General features: G+C 49.5%; 1 protein-coding gene across 2 annotated transcripts; it reads left to right on the top strand.

Moving 5' to 3' along the window:
- The first annotated feature begins 11 nt into the window (after positions 1-11).
- Positions 12-25,989, top strand: Xpc (XPC complex subunit, DNA damage recognition and repair factor). 2 transcript variants are annotated; one of them, XM_052719843.1, is made up of 16 exons: positions 13-182; positions 4,533-4,734; positions 6,713-6,822; positions 8,632-8,752; positions 10,201-10,285; positions 10,915-11,072; positions 11,525-11,645; positions 13,012-13,101; positions 13,915-14,775; positions 16,691-16,851; positions 18,928-19,009; positions 22,210-22,344; positions 22,423-22,592; positions 23,071-23,164; positions 23,994-24,083; positions 25,035-25,989. In XM_052719843.1, the coding sequence occupies exons 1-16, from the start codon at positions 89-91 to the stop codon at positions 25,248-25,250; spliced, it is 2,790 nt and encodes a 929-aa protein (XP_052575803.1). In that variant the 5' UTR covers positions 13-88; the 3' UTR covers positions 25,251-25,989. The 2 variants fall into 2 exon arrangements, with proteins under 2 accessions (XP_052575804.1, XP_052575803.1); XM_052719844.1 differs by lacking the exons at positions 23,994-24,083; positions 25,035-25,989 and having other exon boundaries at positions 12-182; positions 22,423-22,617.
- The last annotated feature ends 105 nt before the right edge of the window (positions 25,990-26,094 follow it).

Below are 26,094 nucleotides of genomic sequence, written 5' to 3'. Positions count from 1 at the left end.
CCAGGCATGGCCCGCCTCGGGGCGGAGCGAGCACGCGGAGACAAGCTGCGGCCCACGGCGGTAGTCAGGAGTGACGCTCCCCGGCAGCATGGCTCGAAAGCACCCTGCAGGCAGGAGGCAGCGGGGGCGCGGCCCGGAAGCCAAGGACAACAAAGCAGCCCGGCCTGAGGAGAGCGAGGCAGGTGAGAGGCCGAGTCTGCGGCGTGCAAGGCGATGGTGGCGGAGGCTGGAGCGGGCGGTCAGGCGGATCTGCGTCTGCGGCAAGGTCTCCACGGCCGGATGCGCGGCGCCTGGAGGGCCTCTGCCGTCAGCCCTGACCCCGCTGTAACCCCTAGGGCCAAGTCCGGCCTCTTGGCAGGAGTTGAGGGCCGACCAGGAGAAAGTTTCGCAGTTGCCTAATGTCTCAGAGAGACACCAAAACTAGAACAGAGGGAGACCTTTTGGTGCGAGATCTCTCTCCAAGTTACATCTACTGTAACTCCCGCTCCAGGTTTGGGATATAAGCTTCTTACCTTGATCCTAGCAAAAGCTCCAGTTTCCCCTTTAAACATATCCTTTCCCCACTTGTCCCATCTTAATAAATCACCCCTTCACCCACCTGTTAAAACATGCCTTTTCTCTCTTTTTTTTTTTAAAAGACTTACTTATTATGTACACAGTGTTCTGCCTGCATGCCAGAAGAGGGCACCAGATCTCATAGGTAGTTGTGAACCACCATGTGGTTGCTGGGAATTGAACTCAGGACCTCTGGAAGAGCAGCCAGTTCTCTTAACCTTTAAGCCATCTCGGCAGCCCCCAAAACACGCCTTTTCTTAACTGCCAGTTCGTCAGCAAGTCCAATTCAGCTTCGGAGTCATGGGAATCTGTGCCTAACTCTCTTGATATCCTGCCCATGTCGTGTTTTAGTTGAGTGAGTGAAGTTGCCTCTTTTCTGACTTCCTCTCTGCATCAGATCTCCATCCAGCAGCCAGATGATGTAGAACAACCACAAAACCTCATCTGCCTCCATCTTCTTACTTAAAACCTTCTTAGGTTTATGCCCTCCGTATATAGATAGCATCTACCTCACTTAGCATGTCTCCTTTCCAGATATTCTTATTCTGACTTCCTCCTGTTTATTTTAAACAGCAGCCTGGCTTAGAGTTCTGGATCTTCCCGTCTCGTCCTCTTGACCACAGGAATTACAGATGCCACCATGCCTGGCTCTTAGTGACCACCTTTCTGTTCTTCAGATATACTGTTTATTTGTCTGGAGGCTTGGCCTTTGGTGTTTCTTTGGCTTAGAATGTTCATGGCTATTGCTGGGGCTAATTCCTTCTCTCTTGAGGTCTAAGATACTCCATGATCATCTTAAAGTAGTCATCCCTAGGTACCCTCTACCACAGAATCACACTTACTGTCCTGTTAACCTCTTATTCTACAGTGATCTTCATTTCTGATTGCTTGAGTAAAATGTAAGGGTCATAAAAACAAGGCTCATTTCCCTCCATATCCCATTCTGTTCTTCCTCTTGTTTTCATCCCTGAAAAAAAAAACATTTTACTTTATTATTATTTTTTTATTTTATGCGTATGTGTGTTTGCTTGCATGCATGTCTGTGCAGCATGTGTGGGCCATGCCTGCAGAGGCTAGATAGATGAGGGTTGGATCCCCCAGAAATGGGTTACAAAAAGTTGTGAGCTGTCATTTGGGTGTTGGGAATTGAGCTTGGATTCTCTTGGAGGGGCAGCAAGTGCTCTTAACTGCTGAGCCATCTTTTGTCCTGCAGAACCATTTTTAAGTATGCAAAATGCATGCTGCTAGAGAAGGGAATGCTCGACCTTCTAAAATAACTATATAGAAAACTTGACGCATTTAGTGTCCCTCACACCCACCCCGTGGCTCCTGCTACACTGGAATTGGATTGTGTACAGATTATAAATTCATTGTCTACTAGGAAATAGTAGTAGTTCCTAAACTTCAGAGGAGTTAGCTTACTCCACACTTATTCATTTACTCACGGAAGACGTTTCTTGAGTATCTGTTGTGTGGTGGTGTACTTCAGTTAGGTAGTTTCTGCACAGATTTGAAGAGCACTCCTGTGCACGCAAATGAAGACGAGGCTCGGCTCCTTTTGATAGTTGGGAATAAAGAACATCATCGCTCACCTTGTTGCCAAGCAGACTCCTCTTCATATCCCCCCCCCCCCCCCCGCCCCGTGTTAATGTCTTCATTGGGAAATTCATTAGTTTCTCTATTTGTTCACTGATTTCCAGCCACTGCTCTAAGTACTGGGAGTATACTAGTAAATGAAGTAGGCAAGGTAGGGACACTAAATGCGTCAAATGAAGTAGGACCCTGATATTCTTTGGGGAGGCAAATAAGGTCAACATAACAAGATTTAAAAGGAGAGAAAGAAGCCGGGCGGTGGTGGCACACGCCTTTAATCCCAGCACTCGGGAGGCAGAGCCAGGCGGATCTCTGTGAGTTCAAGGCCAGCCTGGGCTACCAAGTGAGTTCCAGGAGAGGCGCAAAGCTACACAGAGAAACCCTGTCTCGAAAAACCAAAAAAAAAAAAAAAAAAGGAGAGAAAGAAAGAAAAACAAATTCACATGGTGATGAGTAAGCACAGTTGCTCCAATCAGGCTGCCACAGGTCTAGGGAAGAGGCAGGATTAGTGTCCAGGTACTGTAGCAGTTACTGTGTGTGATTTTTGAGCTCTTCATAGGAAGTTCGGTGGTGAGTGCAAGGGGAAGGGGGGGGTGGGGGGTTCCTGTGCAAAGAAAACAGGATGCTTAAAGACTCTTGGCTAGACACAGTCTGAAGAGGTGAGTGGTGGAAACTGAGGTTACCGAAAGGGCAAGGACCTCAGTCTGAAGATCAAGCTAAGGAATTTGAATTCATCCTAAGTGCCTTGGGGAGTTCTGAGAAAGTGCACGCACATGCCCTTAAGTCCCAGTAGCTGGATAAGGAAGCCACAGTGGTGATTCTTGAACTGCTGAAATGACATTGAGCTCAAGGAGACTGAGTAGGTATGCTGGCTAGCTCTTAATTTTGGAAACTTTCTGGAGATGTGTTGAGAGGCTTCCCTACTCCCTGGCATCCTGCAAAAAATAAACAGCGGCCAGGCGTTGGTGGCGCACGCCTTTAATCCCAGCACTCAGAGGCAGAGCCAGGTGGATCTCTGTGAGTTCGAGGCCAGCCTGGGCTACCAAGTGAGTTCCAGGAAAGGCGCAAAGCTACACAGAGAAACGCTGTCTCGAAAAAAACCAGCAAAGATGACCAAAACGCCACCTGTTTCTGTCCTCTCGAGTTTACCTCTGCCAAGTGCTGGGCCATCTCCTTGCCGTCTGTGCCTTTTCACACTCAGCCAAAACATTTCATGCTGAACATCATATTATGTCATTTTTCCTTTGTCTTAAAAATGATTTAATTAAACCAGGCATGGCGGTGCTCCTTTAATCCAGCACTCAGGAGGCAGAGGCAGGCGGATCTCTGTGAGCTTGAGGCCAGCCTGGTCTACAGAGTGAGTTCCAAGCCAGTCAGGGCTATATAGTGAGACCCTGCCTTAGCGACAACAACAAAAAGTTATATCTCATAGGGTGATTTAATCACTTCATGGTAGGATATTCAGGGTGTTTTGGTTTGGTTGGTTTATTTTTTGAGACAGGTTCTTGCTTTGTAGCCCAGGCTAGCCTATGACTTTTGCAATCATTCTTCTTTGTTCTCCTAGTGCTTGGATCACAGGTAATACCACCCTGCTCCCCTGGACATTCAGAGTTTGGGGAGATTTGATACTGTAAATGTCCTGGATAGTTTCATGTCAGATTGACACAAGCTAAAGTCATCAGAGAGGAGGGAACCTCAATTTAGAAAATGCCTCCATTAGATCCAGTTGTAGGCAGACCTGTAAGGCATTTCCTTAATTAGGTGAGAGGGCCTAGCCCATTGTGGGTGGTGCCATCCTTGGGCCAGTGGTCCTTGGCTAAGAAAGCAGGCTGACCAAGCCATGGGGAGTAAGCCAGTAAGTAGCACATCTCCCCTCCCCCGCATGGCCTCTGCATCAGCTCCTGCCTCCAGGTGTGTGCTTTTCTAGACTATGGCAGAAACAGAATAGCAAAAGTAAGGTGCAAAGAGGTTTGTGAACTGCAAGTGTCTCACCTGAGAGTGGTCGATTCTAATAGGTCTTGGCAGGTGGTCGGCGAGCAAGGTGTCGTGAGTGGATTTGAGTCTTTTCCCTTACATTTCCTTTGAGATTGGAGTTTAGAGTTTTAGTCATAGGGTGGTTTCTGTTTTAGGAGAAGTAGAAGAAGAGTCTTCTGGTAGTGTAGCTTGGTGGTAGCGCTTCCCTACCATACATGGGGCTCTGCATTTGCTTCGTGGTTTTTATTGTGACCATAGAGAAAGCTTCAGGTGAAAGGCTGAGCGGTATATGCTTCCTAGACACAGGATGGGTGACAGAGATGTGGTTGTGGGGACCCTTGCCTGTCAGTCACACTGCCTCCACCTTCCCAACTGACTCCCCGTCACCTCTTGCTCTGTGCTGTTACTAGATGACTTTGAAGATGAGAAACAGAAACCCCCAAAGAAGTGCTTCCCCTCCAGAGTGTCCCGCGGGAAGAGGAAGAGAGGCTGCAGTGATCCAGGAGACCCCACAGATGGTGCAGCAAAAAAGAAAGTGGCCAAAGCCACTGCCAAATCCAAGAATCTCAAGGCCCCGAAGGAGGAAGCCCTCAGCGATGGGGACGATTTCAGGTGAGCTGACCACGCACAAACCCTGTGACAGATGTTCCCATCAGAGAAGCGAGGATAATGGCAGTCATGGGGGATGTGGGAAGACGGAGGGTCTTTAAGCATTTCCAGCTAGAGCCAGGCCAGCAGGAACTGGAGACCTCAGAGTTTTCTGGTGAGTTCATTGGCAGCTCACAGATAGTGATTTATTCCTGGTTACACAGCTAGCTAGTAGCACACTCAGGAGCAGAATTCAGGGCTCCTGATTCTTGGTCCAGTGTGCTTTCAACTTCACAGATACTCAACAGAGAGGCAAGAGACTTCCTGCCACCCCACAATGTTTGGCACTGGCATCTGCCTCCCAGCTGGACTTTGAGCGTTCACTGGGCACATTCTTGTCCCCCGCTGCCCTTCTCAGTTTTATTTATTTTTTATTTTTTTCCTAGTTTGGGGGCTCAGACCCGGGCCCTCCCTGAGCTCCACCTCCAGGCCCTTCCCCATGTTGCACTCTTGTTTCCCTTCCACCTGGAGCCCTTCTTTCCTTCTCACGCTTGTCTGAAGCCATCAGCTCTGGTTCTCACAAGTCTTGGTCTTTTCTGCTCCCGTGTCCTGCTGCTGCTGCTGAAGAGTGCGCTGTGTCTGCCAGATGACAGTTACTTACAACAATGCAGTGTGCTCAGGTTTGCTACCCTCTAGGGTGATCACACCTCTCCTGTCTCGTCTAGAACTGTGAGCTTCATTTGTGTTCACGGGGCCTGTGGCATCTAGGCCTGGGCCTGTAGTTTGCCAGATGCTGAATGCCTTTGTAGTAGGTGAATATTCTTATTTCAGTATGAGGGACAGTGAACATTAGACTAGTTCAGGATCCAGCCTAAGCAAGCTGGAGGGTGGATGAATAGAGGGAAACTGGTAAGGGTTCTTTTGCCTCTAAATAAATCCAACCTGCTGTTGATGATGGGAGAATAATCCAGCAGAGGGCAGTAGTGGGTCAGGGGGAAGAGCCAGGGGAAGCAGGCACTTTCTCCACCATGGTTCATATGCTTCCTGGTTGCCCCCCTCAGTTGTTGAATTCCATCTCTGGGAATGTCCACACAAAGACAGGTCCAGAGCTGCCAAGGAAGACTCTGGATCCCCTTTCCTCTCACCTGAGGGTTGACTGGTTCAACCTGTACTTTAGAAGTTTAGTAGTTTGCTACTTTTTCTTGATGTCATGGCAACAAAATTTCCCCCATGTCAAATAGTAGAAAACAAAACCAAAAATGTTACTGGAGCTCAAGACAGAGACCATTTTAAGTGTCTGTGCTAAAATCTTGACTGTTTCCTCTTGATTCGAAGTATCATAATGTTTATGGGAGCCAAAAGTAACCCAGAACTGTAGCTGGGATTTATATATGAATTTGCAGAAGTATGTCAACATTCTGGCAACTGTTTACCTTGCACGGCACTGTCTAGCCAGCTGCTTCTCTGTATGGTTTCCCTACTAGCAGCTGCCCAGCCTGGTCCTGGTTGTGGTTCCATGGGTGATCACACCGTGCTTGTCCTGTTGGAGTTGTACCAGCCTCAGTGTCTTGGGCTACGTTTCCTAATGGGAGAAAAGCATTCTCTGAGTTGTTGACAGGCGGCCGGGCTGATGGGAAGCTCTTCTGGCCTCCAGCTATGTGCCTGTGTGCACAGTTACCTTGCTTTCTGAGACTCCTGCGACTGTGTGACTTCTTTCATTTTGCCCTCACCATTTCAAAAGGCACAGCAGTTTCTTTCCCACATGGATTGTGAGTTAATAAGTTGGGGTTTGTTTTAAGAACCAAAGGTCTGGCTTTGTAGCAGGGTCACCTTATACTTGAGCTCTTCCCACCTCCTGTCTTTAGACGTTGAGAGCCGGCTGTCTGTCATCTTCACGGGTATGATGGCAGCAGTCAACAGGAGAAGAAATCCTGTAGGTTCTGCTTAGCCCCAGTGTGACACTAGGGTATGTGAGCCTTCTGCACCTTTGATCCGTACACAGGGACTCTCCAGGCGACTGCAAGAAGGCAAAGAAACATGCAAAGACAGAGGTGGTGGACAAAGGCAGTGATGAAGACGAGGACAGTGAGGATGACTGGGAGGAGGTGGAAGGTAATGTGTCTGTCCTGTGTTCCAAACTGTTTGATTCTGTTTGCCAAGTCATGCTGCAATCTTGTTGTTTTTCTTTGAAACAAAGACAAGAAATACAGTTGCAGTGGGGACTTCTTTTAAGTGATGAAATTCCATTGGTTCCAGAGAAGCTTGTATGTTTTTTTCCTCCAGTGGCTTTTGGTGAGGAAACTGTAAACAGAGGCAGTGCTGGAGGAAGAGTGCTGCTGGAGGAGCTGCACAGTCCTGACTCCAGCCCAGCGCTGTCCCACATAGCTGTGTGAGCAAGTTCTCTGCTTGTCTGAGGCGGGTTTCTTCTCTGGCAGCATTCTGTAACTGTATGGGACTGTGAATCCCGTCAGGCTGCAGGTGCCGTAGACCTGAGCCCCAAGTCCACACCATGAGAGTGGTAGCTAATGTTAATTCCCGATTCCTTCTGTGGGGCATGCCCACCCCCTCAGCATTTTATTTTGACAAGGTTCAAATCTTCAAGAAGTGAGAGTAGTCTGTATACCTGATCCTTTATATTTATGTGCCTTTCTCTCTGTAGCTATTTGAAAAGGAGTTTCAGCCATCCGGCAGCATTCTTTTCCCAAGAAAATAGCACTGTCTTATCTGGCAGAGCAACCTCATCACACCCAAAACCGCAAAAAACGACCCTCCGTTGTTATAAAAATGCCTTCATAGCTCTGTTGTTTTCTTCTAATCCAGGTCCAGATTAGAAATTATGAGTTTGTAGTTTTTTGTTTTGCTTTTTTTTTTTTTTTTTTTTTTTTTTTGGTTTTTCAAGACAGGGTTTCTCTGTGTAGCTTTGCGCCTTTCCTGGAACTCGCTTGGTAGCCCAGGCTGGCCTCGAACTCACAGAGATCCACCTGGCTCTGCCTCCCGAGTGCTGGGATTAAAGGCGTGTGCCACCACCGCCCGGCTTGTTTTGCTTTTTAATCTAAAGCTCCCACCATGTACTACCTTTATTAATTACTTCTGGTGCTGGGGACTGAGTTTATAGGTTTTTGTTTTTTAATCTAAAGCTCCCACCATGTACTACCTTTATTAATTAGTTCTGGTGCTGGGGATTAAACCTATAGCCTTAGGAATACTAGGAAGGTGTTCTGCCACAGAACTACCACTCCTATCCTTTGGTTTTTTTGGTTTTTGTTTTTAAAGTGTGTGTGTGTGTGTGTGTGTGGTGTGTGTGTGTGTGTAGATTAGAGGACAACTCTCAAGAGTTCTTTTCTGCCACCTTGTGGGTCCAGCCCAAAGTCAGGGCATCAGGATGCACACCATCTTGGCAGCTCCAGCCCTTGTTCTTTTCAGGGCTATTGACTTGCTATTTAGTCCAGGCTGACGTGGGATGTAGGACCTCTGGTCTCAGCCTGCTGAGTGCTGGGATTACAGATGTGTGCCGCCGTACTTGGCATTTTCTTTTTCCTTCTTTCTTCTTTGGCTTTGTAGAGCAATGCCTGCTTTGAAAAGTCCTGGCCTCTTGCTTTTTAGAATATTCTGGTTTTGTCAGATAAACAATCAGGCAGCTCGGGCTTCCCTGTCTATTCCTGATTTTGTTTATCCCGGCAGAACCCTGCTATTGTTCCGTGTATTAGCTATTAATGTTATTTACTTTAATTTATGTGTATAAGTATTTTGCCTGCATATATGTCTGTGCACCATGTGCCTGCTGCCCGTGGAAGCCAGAAGAGAGTATTGAATCCCCTGGTGGGTGCTGGGACTTGAACCCAAGTCTTCAGTACTCTAAACCACTGAGCCATCTCTCCAGCCCCAATTATTATTATTAACTTTTAAAATTACTGTTGATAGAACTTACCGAGCCTATGCTGGACATGGGAGAAGATTCTACCACCTCACAGTCTGTCCTGCCTGTGAAGGCTGTGGAAATAGAAATTGAAACACCGGAGCAGGCGAAGGCACGGAAGAGAAGGTAGGCGGGGCCCTGCTTCTGTGTTCCTGTCCTGATAAAATAGGCAGCAGATACACAGAGAAAAGCCTTGGTATGTCAGGAGTGGTCTGACGCCCCAGGGGAGAGCCTGGGTTTGCCTGTAGGACTGAAAGGGGACACCTGGTGTCATGTGTGGGTGGGAGGTGAGGTGTGTGCCAAGGACTGGGCACTTGGTTCATCTCTTAGTTCACCTGCCCCTTGGAGCAGGATCGTAAGGGAGAGGCTCAGAGAGCTTAAGTGGCAGTCCAGGAGCCGCTTAGCCAGTGAGTGGAGGATCCAAGACCTGAATCCTTACTGGCTGACATGGCACGCACACTTTCCCTACCACATATCACTGCAAGACTTGAGATGGTACCCACTGTGGAAGGAGCACCCACCCTTCCCAGGGTGCCCAGTTCCTCTGTAGCCTCTGATGGCCTAGGAAAATGGAACGTACAAGCTAGCTAATGAGGTCTACTCTGATGGAGTAGACCTCATGTTATTAGGCAGGGAGGAGGGGGACATGGTGTCTTTCAGGAAGTGCAAGGTTTTCCTGCAGGTTGATGGGCCATGGGTGAAAGATTTTGCAGAACAGTCATGTAAATGCCTTCTTTAATTTAGCATCAGTGTGGTGGTTTGAGGAGAAAGTCAGGATTCTGAAAGAAGGGAACTTGAGGCCGGTGGGTGAGGCATAGAATGCTGGGAGGGCTGCACGGTGTCTAAGAGAGGGTCTAAGGATGGAACTGCTGCGTCCAGGGCTGCACGGTGTCCTGTGAGCAATTTGTAGGTGGGAAGTGTTGCATCCAGCATGGCTCCAGGGACAGACCAGACTGGGGCAAAGACAGACATGTGGACAAAAAGCTGGTCCGGTGGTCTAGGATCTTGGACAGAGAAACCTCAATCCTCCAGAAGCTCAGTGTGTTTATTATGTAGTTGAACAGGGAGACAGGGTTATTACATGGAGATAAACAAGGAGGCAGGGTTTATAGTGTGCAGCTGGATCAAGGGAGCAGGTTTAGGTCATCTCAGTAGGAGATGTCTCTGTAGGGGAACAGTCTTCAGGCTATAAACATGGTGGGAAGCTAGGTGGACATTTCCTGCATACACTATTAACATCCATAGGAAGACGGATGTTACATAATACCCTGAGGAAGGTAAAGCCTTTGCCATTACTTTGAGTCTCATGGGCAAGAGGTGGCTTTGCCATTTTCCCATGAGTCCGAGGCTATGGGATCCTTGACTTGGCCATGCCCATATCAACAACACACATTCACTCAGGACAGCACTCACTCAGGGCTTCCTCCTCTCCTCATAGAGAAGGAGCAGATGGTGCCACTTGCTGATTTGACTGAGTGGGACAGCCTTGTATAGGAAGTGGGGCAAGTGACTCCCATGCCATGGTGAGGAGTTGGGGTTCCTGCTTCAGTCTTGGGTCTCTTGCTGTGTTTCAGTGAGAAGATAAAGATGGAGCTTGAGACGTACCTCCGGAGGATGATGAAGCGCTTCAATAAAGAAGTTCAGGAGAACATGCACAAGGTGATGGCGAGGAGGGCTAGGAAGAGCGGGCCAGAGGTGACAGGCCCGAGTGAAGTTAGGTGCCATCCTGGAGGCCGGGCTTACAAGTGGATAAGTGGAGTTTCTTTCACCGTGGTGTGGAGAAGAAAGATGTGCTGAGGGAAGGAGGTGGGAGAGAGTAGACAGACCGCCTTGGTGTCATTGCAGTAGGTTGGTGAAGGGTGCGGTTGAGGCTGGAGGGCAAGAGTTAAGGTGGGGTGCCTAGCAGTGGAGGGTGGCTTCAGATGAGCAGGGTGAGTGGAAAACAGTCAGAGAGATTCTTGCCTGGCCTCCAGTTGGTGCTCTGAGCCTGTGTCTCCGACCTTTCCCTGCTGACCTCACAGCAGCAGACCCAGGTGGTTGACGCTTCACCTGAAAATCCTGTAGTGTGTCTGTGAAAGGAATTGCTGCTGAGAGGAAAGGTTATTATTTTGAGCTGATGAATTCTTTAAGGGAGTAAGAAGAGAGTGAGACACAAAGCCTTGGGATAAGGCTGACGAAGCCTTTGTACTGTGTGTAGAAGCATAGCCAAGGTTTCCTGTCCACCAAACATAAGGTCCCTGATGTCTTCATCTCTCTCTCCATGCTGGCTTCTTCCCCCCACTCCACAGGTTCACCTGCTGTGCCTGCTGGCCAGTGGCTTCTATCGAAACAGCATCTGCCGCCAGCCAGATCTGCTGGCCATTGGCCTCTCCATCATCCCAACTCGCTTTACCAAGGTGCCACTTCAAAACAGGGACATCTGCTTCCTCTCAAACTTGGTGAAGTGGTAAGGCCATCTTCTGTCCTCCAGAGCTGGGATATAGGGTTGGGTTTCTTTTGGGCTGGTTCAGGCCAGTTCTGTAGTGGTCAGTTGGCATCAGGAAGGGGCATGGCATTGAGGAGAGGAAGCATTGGGATGATCCTGGTCCTAGAAGAAAGCCTGGGCTGGCAGGAGTCTCATGTGCACTGCATACTTAGGCTACTATGAGGGGTTCTGAGACAGAGGAATGCAGGAAACAGGGTGCTTCCCTCGAGTGGGCAGTCTGGAAAGGGTGCCCAAGGAGGTGGCAACTGAGTTGGGTCTTCAGTGATGGTCAGCGTTAGCTAGCCGGGCTGAGAAGAGCCAGTGCAGGTAGGTGAGTCTAAGAGTCACTTGCTGTTGGTTTCATTGGCTGTAAAAGACTAGAACTTCTTCTTCACCTTGACCACTATGTAGAGGAGTACCTGGTCTCTCCCCAGGTTCATTGGAACCTTCACGTTCAATGCGGACCTTTCAGCCAGTGAGCAGGACAGCCTGCAGACAACCTTGGAGAGAAGAATCGCCATTTACTCTGCAAGGGATGATGAGGAGTTGGTCCATGTAAGTGGTTCCTCTAGTGGCACTGCTCATTAACGGGAATGAAATATGATGTCATCCTTAGAGGATGCCTGTTACCTGCACAGAGATCGGACTTTGCATTTGCATGTCTGGCCAAATGCCTGGCTTCTTTAGACTTGCTGAGATTTGGCTCTGAAGAATGTAATATGTCAGGTACTGTCATAGTCATTATCTTCTCTCATCAGCTGTTAGAGCTGTGGGCAAGGAGAAGCAGGGGTTGCCTCTAGTGAAAAAGCCTGTGTGGGGACACCACTCAGCTAGTGGCAGTGCTACTTCATTTCAGTGCTATCTAAGGAACTAAGAAGCTACCTCTGGTGCAGTGCTACCAGCCAGACTACAGACTACCGCCTTTTCCTGTTCCAGGACACCACGCTGCACTGAGTTATTGAGTCCCTCAGTTTCTTCTGGATTGTGATGGTTTCCTGGCTTTTCTCTGTCCTCGTGAGCTTCACAATTTTACAGGGAGATGCCAGGGATCAGAGCCAGGAACTTGAGGGTGGCAAGCATGCTCTACTGTTGAACTGCTTCCCTTGGCTCTTGCTTAATTCAGACAGGGTCTCTTAGGTAGCTCAAGCTAGCCCAGAATCATGACTTCTGCCTTGGCCTCCTGGGTGCTGGGATTAGGGACGTGTGCCACCACTATATGACTGCTGCCTTACTTGTTGCTTTCTAAACATCCAGATAAAGGAAGTCACAGGTAACAGCTTTTCCATGGTCACGTGGCTTCTGAGATGGCCTACCTTCCTATGTTTGGTCTTCACCTCTGACTTTCTCTCCACGGTGTTGTAGCAACTGATGAGAGTGGTCAGGAGCTAGTGTGGGGATCTGGGGGAGACCTTGCTGCAATATGTTATTGCTATCACCATGAGACTTATCCCTGAGGGAGCAGCTCCCATCCTCACAGGTCAGTAACTCAGAGCTGTGGCCTCCAGGTAAAAGATTCAGTGTGGGGAGTGGAAAATAGAAAGCACACATGTGACCTGGCGACATCTGTATTTCCATGTTTTCTTCCCTATTTCATTTTATTTTCTTTTAATCACACACATAATACTTGTTGACTACAAGGCCAATCAAAGGATAGGTAAGCAGGAAGAGACTGACAACCTGTAGCTAGTTATAAGTGCTATTAACTAAGCAGATAGTCCTTATATTTACATGTCATCCTTCTTAGGAACATATGGTGACTTTTCCCGTGAGCTGAGTCTCTGCATTGTCATTTACAGCAGTGTCTGGAGGGCTGGTGTCCTGTGCTGGGGTGGTTTCCACCCTCTCCTGTCTAAGCAGCAGCGTACATTGGGTTAGCTTCCTCATACTGTCCAGTTAAATATATCCCCTCTTGTCATTGTAGATATTTCTTCTGATTCTTCGGGCTCTGCAGCTGCTCACCCGACTGGTGTTGTCTCTACAGCCCGTCCCACTGAAGTCATCTGTGACAAAGGTGAAGTCCTTGGGCATCTAGAGAAAAGGAGTTGCCACCAGAGAAGAGTGAGGAAATCGCACATTTAAAAGAAAATTGGCCACTATCATTTTTTACGTATTTATCTTACGTTTGTGTGTTTATATATCATAATAGCTATGGAGATCAGAGGACAACTTGCGGAAGTTGACTCTTTGCTTCTACCGTGTGAGTCCCAGGGATTGAACTCAGGTTGTCAAGCTTGGCAGCAGGTGCCTTTACTCACTGAACTATTTTGCCAGCCTAACGATGTCATATTTTTAAGAGTTGGTGTTCTTGAAGACTGGGCCCCTCTGAGCCTGTGTTAAAGGAGATGGACACACAAGTGGGTGTTTAGCACCCTGAGCTTGGTGTGCACTGAGTCATCTGAGAGAGGACTGGTTTTCAAGCTGTTGTTTCTAGCCTGTGAGCCAAGTAGAGAGTCACCAAGTTAGCATAGTCGAGAGCTGATGGGTAAAGGACTCTGCATTTTTACATGTATGAGGAAGGATGTCAGTGCTGCCCAACTGGGGTGTCATGTCATCTGGTGTCTGCAATAATGGACGTTGATTGTCATAAGTTAGCTAAACTATGGAACAAATAAGACAGAACAGCAAAATTAATATATCTTTCCCTTCTTCTCTCTTCCCGCTCTGCTTTTTGAGAGAAAGTTTCATATGGCTCAGATTTGCCTCAGACTCACTGGAGTTGAGGATGACCTTGAACTCCTGGTTATCCTGCCTCTACCTCCCAAGTATTGAAATTACAGGCACACAGCATGACACCCAAGAGTACCAAAATTTCTTACTGTTTCAGGGGAAGAAGTCTTCCATGGGGACATCCTTAGAGAGTCCTGGAGGCTCTTCAGATCCTTCCAGTAATGTTCCAGAAAGCCCCAAGAGGCCCAAGACCAGCAGAAGAATCAAAGAAGAGGACGCCTCTTCTGAGTGCCGTGCAAAGGCAGATGGCCGAGGGAAGAGAAGCAAGGCCACTGCGGGCAGTGGGCAGCGGAGAAAGCCCTCCTGCAGCGAGGGAGAGGAAGCCAAGCCGAAAACCCAAAGCCGTGCACGGGCCCGGCAGCAGCGGGTGGCTGCCAAGGTGTCCTACAAAGAGGAGAGTGGGAGCGATGAGGCAGGCAGCGGCTCTGACTTTGAACTCTCCAGTGGAGAGGGCCGGAATTCCTCTGATGAGGATTGTGAGCCCGGCCCTCGAAAGCAGAAGAGGACTCCAGGTCCTCAGAGGACAAAGACCAGGTCTAAGAGTGCCACCAAGACCCAGTGTGAGCCGCCAAGCTTTCCAGCAGCATCTTCAAGCTCTTCAGGCAGTAAGAGAGGCAGGAAGGTTTCCAGTGGTGGAGAAGAGACAGGAGCTAGGAAAGCTGCTGGTGTAGACCAGTGGTTGGAGGTGTTCTGTGAGTCGCAGGCCAAGTGGGTGTGTGTGGACTTTGTGCATGGTGTGGTGGGCCAGCCTCTGACCTGTTACAAATATGCCACCAAACCCATGACCTATGTCATAGGCATTGACAATGATGGCTGGGTCCGAGATGTCACTCAGAGGTATGACCCAGCCTGGATGACCACAACCCGAAAGTTACGGGTTGACGCTGAGTGGTGGGCTGAGACCTTGAGACCCTATCAGAGTCCGCTTACGGAGAGGGAGAAGAAGGAAGACCAGGAGGTAAGACACTGGCCACCCAGGCGCAACACTGGGCAGCAATCAAACTGTCCTTTTCTGCTCACGACTATGCCCAGCAGTATGTTGATATTTTAGTGTGGCTTAATTATGTATTTCTGAAGATATTTATATTAGCCATAGAAATAGATGCTTTTCTATTGTTTGTCTATATTTAATTATCACACTAACATTTGGCTTACACATCCCCATCATAGTCTGTCCTTGAGGGCAGGAACTCAAGCAGGAGTTGAGACAGGAACCATGGAGGAAAACTGCTTACTGACTTGCTCTCCACGCTCACCTGCTGTGATGTTGCTGCCACAGTTTTATTGGTAAAAGGCTTCAAGAGCCAAGTGATCAAGTGGTTAGGCTTTGAACTCAGGGCTGTGTGAAGTCTGCATTCTTTAGTTCTTAGCCTATTAGTATTTTGGAGCTTGAAGGTACTTTACAAGCTCTGTGATCTCACTGAGGGAGAAAGGATAACTCATCTGTGTGTGGCCGCCCCTCTTCCACGTGCACAGACAGCTCAAATACACCTCACACCTGTAGAGCATGTCTTCTGGGAAGGGAGGGACTTAGAACACAGAACTCTCTTTAGCCAACCAAGAAGTAGGCAAAGTAGATGCCTTCCAGAAGCAGGGATTTCTCCAATGTAACACAGCTGTGTCAAGAATGAACCCTGGCAGCAGGGAAAGGGTCCAAGGTGCTCGTGTACAGCAGCCCCGTGTTGGGTGGAACTCTGCATGAGAACTCGTCTACACTGGCCAGAGGTTGATTTGCATCCACTCAGGATAGGAAAGACATGGGGTTGTGTAGCATCGCCTTAGGGAGTATGCTGCAGCCCATATGGAGTTGCCTGTTCAGTGCTGACAGGCTAAATGGGACTGCAGGTAGCACTGTACCGGACTGAAGCCTCAGGACGCCCAGTCAGCAGACTCTCCACCTTAATTGCTCTGTGGTTGGTCTAGTTTGCTTTCTGTTGCTATGATAACACTGACCAAAACCAATGTAGGGGAGAAGGGGTTTATTTGGTTTACATGCCCTTATCACAGTCCGTCCTTGAGGGCAGGAACTTAAGCAGGAACAGAGACAGGAACCATGGAGGAAGCTGCTTACTGACTTGCTCCATGCTCACATTCAGCTAGCTTTCTGCCTTCCAGGACCACCTGCTCAGGGGTGGCACTTCCCACAGTGGGCTGGGCCTCCTCCATCAATCAGCAATCAAGAAAATGTACCATAGACAAGCCCATAGGCCAATCTGATAGAGGCAATTCCTCAATTGAAATTCCCTCTTCCCAGACATGTCTAGGCTTGTGTCAAGTTGGCAAACACACACACACAAAATAAAACCCCAAAAAAACAAAAAACCAACCAACACAGTGGTGCCAGTCTGTAGGAGTTCCTTGGTGTTTTGAAGGGAAGCCAAGAGAAAGCTTAAGCCAGCTTGGGAAACAGCATTTGATTCATAGCAATGGGATTTCCTACTAATAACAGAATTCTTAGTGAAGTACAAGACTTGTGTGGATCTCAGAAAAGCTGCAGGGTGGTTGCTGTAAACCTGTTGAGCCTGCTTTTGCTATAAGGTGACAATATCACTGCGGTCAGGCCTTATGGTAGAGAAGTTGGCATCTTCTCCCATGAAGATCTGTAGCAGAGTGGGCTAAGGCTTAGGGTGTCTAAAGATTGGAGACACGTGCCTTTCTGATGCTGGTGCACATCACAGCTACTAGTGCTTCCTGGCTTTGGGTTGATCCTTGGCGCACCTCATGGCCACAGTGACTGGCAATGTCACCAAGTCACTAATGGGTCTGGACCCCACGGTTTGTTGTCAGAACAGGTTCGTGTATAGCAGCCCACTCATACCCCCTTCCTCATCTAGGTGCATGCTCACCACTGTCTGTCTGTCTGGCCTTTGCAGTTTCAGGCGAAGCACCTGGATAAGCCTTTGCCCACCTCCATCGGGACATATAAGAACCACCCCCTCTATGCCCTGAAGCGCCACCTCTTGAAATTCCAGGCCATCTACCCTGAGACAGCTGCAGTCCTTGGATATTGCCGTGGAGAAGCTGTCTACTCCAGGTGTGTGAAGAATCCTCCTTGTCCTCCTGGTGGCCTAGGACTAGCACCTGGTGCATAGGCACCTCTGTTAACAGTAATCTCAGCAGGGGTGAGCCACGGTATGTGTGTACTGTGAAGGAGAGATCAAAACATGTATAAAACACCAAGAGCAAAAAGCTACAGGGAAAATTATATAAACGTGGGACAGTTGAAGTACAAGACCATAGAAGTGTTCCTCAAAGCCGAGAAAGGAAGTTGTCGAGGGTACACTCACAGGTGTGCCAAACCCTGTCCGTAATAAACAAGTTGGGAAATGGATACTGGCAGTGGCCACACAACAGTAAGTGTGCCTGGTGTTGCTGAGCTCTTCTCAAGAGTGGCTGAAATGTGCTCTGTGTATGCTCGTGCACTGCGGGCAAAAGAAGTCACCAAAAAAGTACTATAAATAAAAAACGAATGTGCGATGTTTACAGAGGGAAAACTGAAGAAAGATGATAGCATTTAGAGCTGAGAGGGAAACCAGACGCAGAGATTTTGAGCAGTAGCAGTAGAAAACAAGTAAAAGAAGGGATTTTTAAAAACATTGATGTGTAAGGACCAAAGGGCTGCTTTAAATAAATGGGGAGCGAGAGGCACAGAAAAGAGCTGTAGAGCCCCAGCACAAGGGTGAGTGTGGGAACAGGTCCTGCTTTGAACCCTGGTGGGGAGTCCCACCAGACCTTTACCCTTGAGTCATCTTGCTGGCCTCTCTGTCCTTAAAACTGAGTGTATTCCCTGCCTGAGAGGCCACATTTTGTTTACTCATGTGAGTGGACACTCAGGCCCCCCTTTTGGCTCTTGGGAGCGATGCTGCTATGTGTGTTAGTTGTGTCCATGCTTTGCATACTACAGAAAGTTTGGGGGGAGTGGCTGAACTGTTTCCTCAGTGGCCACACCTTTTACCTTCCCCCAGCAGTGCACAATGGTGCCAGTCACTGTCCTCAGCAGAAGTACTGGTAACAGCCGTTCCAGTGGTTGGGAGCTGCCATTCATTCTGAGAGTGCTGTGTGCACTTTCTGGCTGTGTTTCTTAGGGGTATCCATGGGATGCCTACCCATCAGCCTCTCTGCCTGTGCCTTGTCTGTTCCTGTCTGAAGTCCTGTGAGCAGTCAAAGATGATCTGGCTGCAGTGGGAGTGCAGGGTGGAGCCTCTGTCCTAACAGAGAAGTGCTACCTCACCAGCGGCCATGTGAGGTAGAGGATGAGTGCCTCTCCTGGCTGATGGACAAGGCTGCTGAGGCTTAGGGAGGTGTAAAGGGACTGGTGCAGGCCTGCCAGCTTTCAGTTGAGTCCCCACGCTGGGCTGGGCTGCACTGTGTGTGTCTGCAGGTTCGTAAACAGCAGTAGGAAGCACGTGGACAAAGCTCAGGCTGTGTGCAGACCCGATGCCCTGCTTGTAGGAGCCCTGTCTTCAACAGGCTAGGGGTACAAGCTGAAGAGGTGCTGGGCCTGTCTGTTGAAGAAGGCTTGGCAATGGAGGGTTGTAGGCCTGTGGTGCGGCTCTGAGCTCGGGGACGGTGAAACAGTGACTCCGCCCTAAGCACAGGCCCTGAGTCATTTGTTGCTTGTGTATGCATCTTCCTCCACCCCAGTCTGTTTGCTTCTTCAGGTATTTCCCAGAGTCCTCTTCTGAGTTTACCACACATTCACATGGCCCCATGTTGTGGAACAGTGGTCAGACTCTCAGCAGTTACTCCTTGGGGAGTGCGGCCACCTGCTCGTGCTGGCTTTCAGTTCATCCCACAGGCCACAGAGAGAGCTCAAACCTAGGCTCGTAATGGCAGTCCTGGGAAACGGCAGCCAAAGCTAGGTACAAAGCCTCAGGAAGGAAGCTCCAGCTGGGTAAGGGTCGCAGGTGGACACAGGCAGTCTGAGGGTGAGGCTGTTTGCACTGTGTGGTACAGGAAGAGCAAAGAGCAGGGCCTGCTCCAGGTGTGAGGTAAAGCCCGGGAGGAGAATTAGCAAGGCTGTGCCCACATCAGCTACATACCAGCTCGGGTGAGGCCCGCGGTCCTGCATCCTTACAGTGCACTGAGTGTGTCCTTTGTCTCCCCTCAGGGACTGTGTGCATACTCTGCACTCCAGGGACACATGGCTGAAGCAAGCAAGAGTGGTACGGCTTGGAGAAGTGCCCTACAAGGTGAGAGTGAGCCGCCCGCAGGGCTGGGGAGACTTGCTGGCAGCCGGAAGTAGCCTTTTCTTTGCCTTGAGCAGGGTTGAGGACATCCGCATTTAAATTATGTATTAGTAAGGCATATATAGGAAATAGGTTTTCCAGGTAAGAACTGTAGGCCGGAAGGTAGCCCAGAGACACATGCTGTGAGCTTGAAGGCCAGCAGGTTAAAGCTGGGTTGCTGGGTTATTCTGAGGTCCAAGCCCTGCTTCATGGAGAGACCTACTAGCTGGTTGCCCTGCATGACAGTTTACCAAGCATTTTGCTTATATGTGATCTGTTGCATTCCGGTGACCTTAGGGATCATGTGTGATTTGTTGCATTCCAGTGACCCTAGGGATCACATGTGATCTGATACATTCCAGTGACCCTAGGGATTAACACCACAATGTCACTTTTACAGATGAGATGGTTGGAGTTCGGACAGGCTATGACTTGCCAGTAGGCCTTGCAGTTAGTAACATCCTGGGCTCAGCAGGACTCACAGGCCTGCTCTTAGCACTTGTCTCTGACTCTATGACAGCTTTAGGTCAGTTTCCTGTGAGGTACATTAACTCATCGAGGTGTTACAGACATTTCTCCGGGCATTGGCTCAATCACAGTAGCAGAGCACAGTGGTTATTAAATGCCCATTTACAGATGACAGCAGAGCCCTGGTGGAGCTGTAAGTGTGGAGCTGGTGGTGGGCCCTCAGCTTGGTGGGAAGAGGTGGCAGGTTTCAATAGTGGCTGCTGCCAGCAGTGGCTTAAGTCCCTGCTGGACCCAGAGGCCTGCTGGGATCTCTTTCGACCTTCCCCTCCCAGACTAGTGCTGTCCAGTGAATTACAGTAAAGTCACATATTTACAATTTTTAGTAGCCTAAGCTGGCCGTGGTGGCCCATGACTTTAACCCCAGCACCTGGGAGGCAGAGACAGGCAGGTCTCTATGAGTTCAAGGCCAGCCTGCTCTACAAAGTGAGTTCCAGGACAGCCAGGGCTGTTGCATAGAGAAAACCTGTCTAAAAAAACAAAACACCCCCTCCCAATTTTTAGTAACCCTATGAAAACCACAAAAAACATTTAAATATATTTAAAGTAGCATTTCAATGTATTATAAGTATGTCAAAAGTATAATATGTCAAAATGTCTGAGATATTTAAATTTTATATAGTCCTTCTTTATAATTCTGTGTGTCACTTCAGTATCTCAGTTCAGACTAGTCCCATCATTAGTCATCTAACAGATAGTACACTTCTAGAATGACCCTAGATTTCTCCCTTTGTTCTGACCTCCATTATCCTGGCTCCTGCCTCAGTCTCTTTCTTGAGTAGCAGTCAGGTTTCCTTCCTAGATCAAATGCATTGCCTGTGTTACAGTTGTGTGGTTCTCTGGAACACAGTGCCCTGTGTGGGCAAACCTGCCCTAGCTGCCCATCCTTTCAGTCAGTGGCCTCACGTGGCGCATGATTGACGCTGGGGTCCTAAATGTCTGATCAGCTTTTCCTGTTCCATGTCTGTCTCGGCTTTGCTGTGGCCTGCTCCTGTTCTACCCAGCATTTCTTCCAGCTCCCAGAGAGCCTGAGCTCTGTCAGCAAGCACTGCTTCTTCCCATCTGTGCCCATGATGGCTGTCATGGCATGGAAGAGATGCTCAGTGACCACTGAACACTGCTGAATGAACAGTGACCTAGTTGGCTTTCTACTGTTGTGGTAAATACCATGACCAAAAGCAGGTTGCAGGAGGGAAGGGCTTGTGTGACCTACACTTCCACATCACAATCTATCATCACGGGAATTCACAGCAGGAACCGCGGAGGAACTCCGCTTCCTTGCTTGCTCAGCCAGCTTTCTTACACAGCCCAGACCCACCTGCTCGGGTCTGGTGCCACACGCAGTAGGCTGAGCCCTCTCACATCAGTCATCAATCAAGACAGTCTCTTTCAGATGGCCGAAGGCATGTCTGATCAAGGTAATTCTAAGTTGAGGGCCCTCTTCCCAGATGACTCTAGGCTGTGTCAAGTTCAAGTAAAAACCTAACCAGAACAAACAGCTGCTTTAGGAGACTGGCAGAACCAAAAGTCCACAGGGGTGGCTGGGAGCTTATGCCTGGAGGGTTAGACTTACACAGGGGTGTTCAAGACGTAGCTCGGACCATACCAAGCCTGAGCCCCTTTGGTGCTTTGGTGGGCTCTTCATCTAAAGAGTGGTTTTCTCAGGCTTTTTTTTTTTCTCCCTCCTAAGACAGGGTTTCTCTGTGTAACCTTGGATGTCCTGGAGCTGTCTGTAGACCAGGCTGGCCTTGAACTCAGAGATCCACCTGCCTCTGCCTCCTGAGTGCTGGGATTAAAGGCACGGGCTACCACTGCCTGGCTAGTTTTCTCAAAAGTTTTTAAAAGGATAAGAGTTAAAGGATGAGAGAGGCACATGTAACCCTGACCAGCAAAGCTTGCTGACCTGACCCCTACACTAGAGCAGCCTGTGTACCCGGGCCCAGGAACCAATCCGTAGCCCATTGCCTGTGCTGCCCTTGTCTGTGTTATGCAACTTCTGTTTACCACTCCTCTCGTTTCACCCCTTAGCTCCCTAGGAAGAGTCTAGCCTTGGCTGCTAGGCATTTGTTGTGTACTGGAGGTCCTGACAAATACTGCTTCCACAGGTGACACTAAGGTGGATAGCTGTTGATCACTCTACAGAGAGCTGGGGGTTATCCGGGTTAAATTGTCACCTATAATAGGCCACGGCACCATAACTCAGTCACTTCATCTCTAACCCACTTTTTCATTGTGATGGAGGACAGAACGTAAAAGCCTTCATGTGGCTTTAGGCATATCATTTGTGCCTATGTTGCACATCTGGAAAATTGAGAGGAGTGAGTGGGCTGCACCTCTTGAGCTCATTGAGATTAGTAATCTGAAGCATGGGGTCAGGCATGATGACACACCTCTAATCCCAGATTCAGTCTGAGGCAGGAGGATCAGGAGTTGGAGACCAGCCTGGGCTGCAGAATGAACTTCTGTTTCAGCCTCCCCTCCCTAAAGGAGAGAGTCAGCACTGAGAACATGTAGTGCCCTACAGGAGCTGGCTAGTGAAGGCCCACTGGTGTCAGATTTACAGCACCCGGTGCCTGGTGTGGGCTGAGTACCCGGAGCAGGAAGCCTTTCTTACAAACTGGCCGTTTCCTCTGGAGTAGATGGTGAAAGGCTTCTCCAACCGTGCCCGGAAAGCCCGGCTTTCGGAGCCCCAGCTGCACGACTACAATGACTTGGCCCTCTATGGCCACTGGCAGACAGAGGAGTATCAGCCCCCTGTGGCTGTAGATGGGAAGGTAAGGACAACTCTGGGGGGTCAGAGTCAGCCACCCTGTTTTCCATCCAGCTACTCCCTGGCATGCCCATCTCTGCAGGTACCGCGGAATGAGTTTGGGAACGTGTATCTCTTCCTGCCCAGCATGATGCCTATCGGTTGTGTCCAGATGCACCTGCCCAACCTGCACCGTGTGGCCCGCAAGCTGGGCATCGACTGTGTGCAGGCCATCACTGGCTTCGATTTCCATGGAGGCTACTGCCATCCAGTGTGCGTGAGGGGCCTTCGGTGGCAGGTGGGGAGGCTGAGGCTGGTGGGCTTATTTTCCAGATTTGATTCTGGGTTTAAAGTCAGCCTTATCCCCTGATCAGTCCCAGGTTCTAACAAGAAGCTGCAGACCCAGTGCAATGAGTGTCCTGGTACTTCTAGGCTGAAGCACTACCCCCCTGCTGGTCACAGGCTGGGGACTAAACCATGATCAGTGCCCTTGGTTCCTGAGCACTCCTGTATGAAGTGGGGACTAGGGTTGAGAATTCTCACTCTACCACTCAGGCAGGGCCTGTGGAGGAAGAGGCACAGGTTACCACAAGCCTGTCGCCTGCATGAGTGGCATCTGTCACTGGCTGGCCAGGAATGCCTATCAGGACCCCAAGTACTCAGAAAAGGCCACTGGCTTCTGAACAAGGAAGGAGGAGGGGTGGAGTAGGTGACCAGCTCAGGGAGCTCATCTGTGTTACTGTCCCCACAGAACTGATGGCTACATTGTCTGTGAGGAATTCAAAGACGTGCTGCTGACTGCTTGGGAGAATGAACAGGCCATCATTGAAAAGAAGGAGAAGGAGGTGAGTAGGGTGAATGGGGCCTTGGAGAAGAGCAACAAGTTCCACTGGGGTCTCTGCCCAGGCCACTCCTGCATCATGGAAGACTGGGGAAGTCCGTGTGTTAGCCCTTCTGGTGCTCTGACTTGATGGAGGGCATCCTAGGGTGAGTGCTGGGTGAAACAGCTCCCTTCCACACTCCATGTCCACTGTCCTGTCGCCTGTTTGCCTGCATGCAGGCTCAGGGACTGGGCCCTGACTTGGAAAGCCCAGGTCCTAGACCTGATTGCTGCCTTCCAGTCAGTGATGGTTCTGAAAGACTTGGTTACTAATGGCTTTTACATGTGTCACTTACTAAATCTGACTTGTGGTTTGGAAGCAAGACTTGGTGTGATGGGAGACCCTATCTGTTTTCTTTTCCCTGTGTGTGTGTGTGTGTGTGTGTGTGTGTGTGTGTTATGCATATGTGTATATGCATGCTTGTGGGGCGGGGGCACTGATGGCATGTGGAGGCCCAAGGTTAATATCTGGAATCCTCATTCTATCACCTTACTCGTTGAGGAAGTTAGCTCACTGATAACTAGCCAGCTTGCTCTGGGGATCCTGTCTGCACCCTCTGAGGCTCTATTACAGGCAGGCCTGCCACACACACAGAGCATTTATGTGAGTTCTAGGGACCCAAACTCTGGTCCTTCCGCTTGTGCAGCAAGTGCTTTAACCACTGGGCATCTCCCCAGGCAGGAAGATTCTTCCAACCTGAATTGCATAGACAGATGTCAGAACATCAGGCTCTGCCTTATGTTTCTCTGTGATGCCATGGCTTCACCTTTCCTCCCTTTATTTCTGTCTGCAGAAAAAGGAGAAGCGGGCGCTGGGGAACTGGAAGCTGCTGGTCAGAGGACTGCTCATCAGAGAGAGGCTGCAGCTCCGATATGGGGCCAAGGTCAGCATGGGGCCTTTGTGGACAAAACAAGCCTGGTTACCACTCAGTCACTGGCCCAGATTCTGGGACATCACAGTAGAGTGGCTCTGTATTAGGAAGCCTGCCTGTTGGCCTCAGCTAGCTGCCCCTGCCCTGTCCTGTTGTCCCTCCTAACCTGGACACCTGCACTGGGTCTAGTTTGCTGCAAAGTTCCATGTGTGTTGGGCCTTCTGTGTCGGCACCTCTTGGCTTCCAGGATTCCCAGTACTGTGACCAGCTTTGGGCCTGCACACTTCACACCTGCAGTCCCTGTCTACAGTGCTGGGTTGGGGGAGGGTTTTCATCTCAGTACAGGCAGAACCTAGAGCAGTTGTGTGATGGGTACTAAGTCAGAGCCATCAGACCGTGCTCTAAATGTCCTTTTCCCTTTATGATCTGTCTCTCTTCCCGTTGCCTGTTTGCTAAAGATACTTTAGCCATGTGTTCACTTGAATCCTGTCAGGGAACCCTTCATCAGGCTTGTTCTCACTGGCTCCTGGCTACCCATACACTGTCTTCCTTTCCATCTAGGACCCCTCCCCACAGCTAACCTAGCCAGCCTCACCTCAGATCCTCCAGGGGTACCACCCCAGTGCTAAAGATTGGTCCTAAGCACTAAGCAGTTGAAAATACCATGCATGTGTGTCAGTGAAGCGCCATGCACAGCGGTAGCCGTTTGCCCCTGGACTTGACTGAGCTGCCTGCCTTGGCACCCTCTTTCCATCAGCAGTTCTCACCTAAGTACCTGCTTGACTGAGCTCCTCGCCTGCGGAAGGCCAGTAAGGCAGCCTGGGCTCTCCCAGCACCACCCAGAACCCTTGTCTTCCAAGGGGCCCGTCCCAAGACCAGGTTCTTCTGGGAACTTTGCTGCCTTTTAAAGTCAATTCTCTGCAGCTAGCCATTAACTGTGGCTCCTCCACTGTCTTCCCCCAGAGCGAGGCAGTAGCTCCCCATGCAAATGCAGGAGGCGGACTCTCTTCTGATGAAGAGGAAGGGACCAGCTCACAAGCAGAAACAGCCAGAGTCCTGGCTGCCTCCTGGCCACAAAACCGAGAGGCTAAAGAAGAACAGAAGCCCGAGTACCGTAAGATGACCCGGAAGAGGCGGGCAGCAGAGGCTTCACATCTCTTCCCATTTGAGAAGCTGTGAAGCGAGTGTCCACCAGGCCAGGTAGCAGTTCTTGTCTGCGGCTGGTGGTCTGGGGACTACAGGCCAAATGGAAGTTGTGCTGCAGTTCGGTCTGACCCATGGGGTAGTGCTGGAGCTACCCAGAACCCACCCCGGAAGTTGGAACACTTTCCTGGGAGATACCTTCTGACTCCTGGACTTTGGTATTTCCATCTTTGGAAATGTGAGTTTCTTTTAGAAGTCTTATATGTTGCCCCAGCTGGTTTCAAATTCAAAATCCCTGCCTTATGCCACCATGCCTTGTCTGGTTTTTTCTTTTAGTTTTTAAATAGAAATCCCTGGGAAATTCTGGGTATTGGAGCATGTGGACACACCCTTCTTTAGTGCTGTTCATACCGGGATGCTTTGCTCTCCTCTCCTGCAGGCCCGGGGCATTCGCTTTTCAGGCCTTCCTTTGCCCGAGTCAGGTTTTCAACACTGCCCGGTGCTCTTTTGTCAGGACACAGGCCATCTCTTGTCAAGGCACTTTTGGGATTGATTTTATAGTTGGCACAAGACTAGAACAAAGAGCTGGATCAAGAAAGGGTAAACAAATTGAGAAGTATGAAAATGTTAGTGAAAGATTAGTTAGACTGTTTTATTCAGTTCTGGATACATTTACTCTGTACTGATACGTTTACTTAGCTGCTCTATGCCAGCTACTCAGGAGAAAGCCCTTTTATAAAATCTTGACAGAAAATAAAGCATTCACCTAAAAGCACTTGGCTATGTGTTTTCTTTCAGGTCTTAAACCAGCTAAGAGGGTCCAGGTAACAGACTTCAGTGTGCACTGAGATTTGGGGGAAGCTCAGGATTGTTTTCATGG

This window comes from Peromyscus californicus, unplaced genomic scaffold (assembly GCF_007827085.1).
Source record: "Peromyscus californicus insignis strain IS unplaced genomic scaffold, ASM782708v3 Scaffold_6__1_contigs__length_162567912, whole genome shotgun sequence".
NCBI lineage: Eukaryota > Metazoa > Chordata > Mammalia > Rodentia > Cricetidae > Peromyscus > Peromyscus californicus.
The sequence above is the reverse complement of the archived record's forward strand: the minus strand, read 5'-3'. Positions and strand labels throughout refer to the sequence as shown.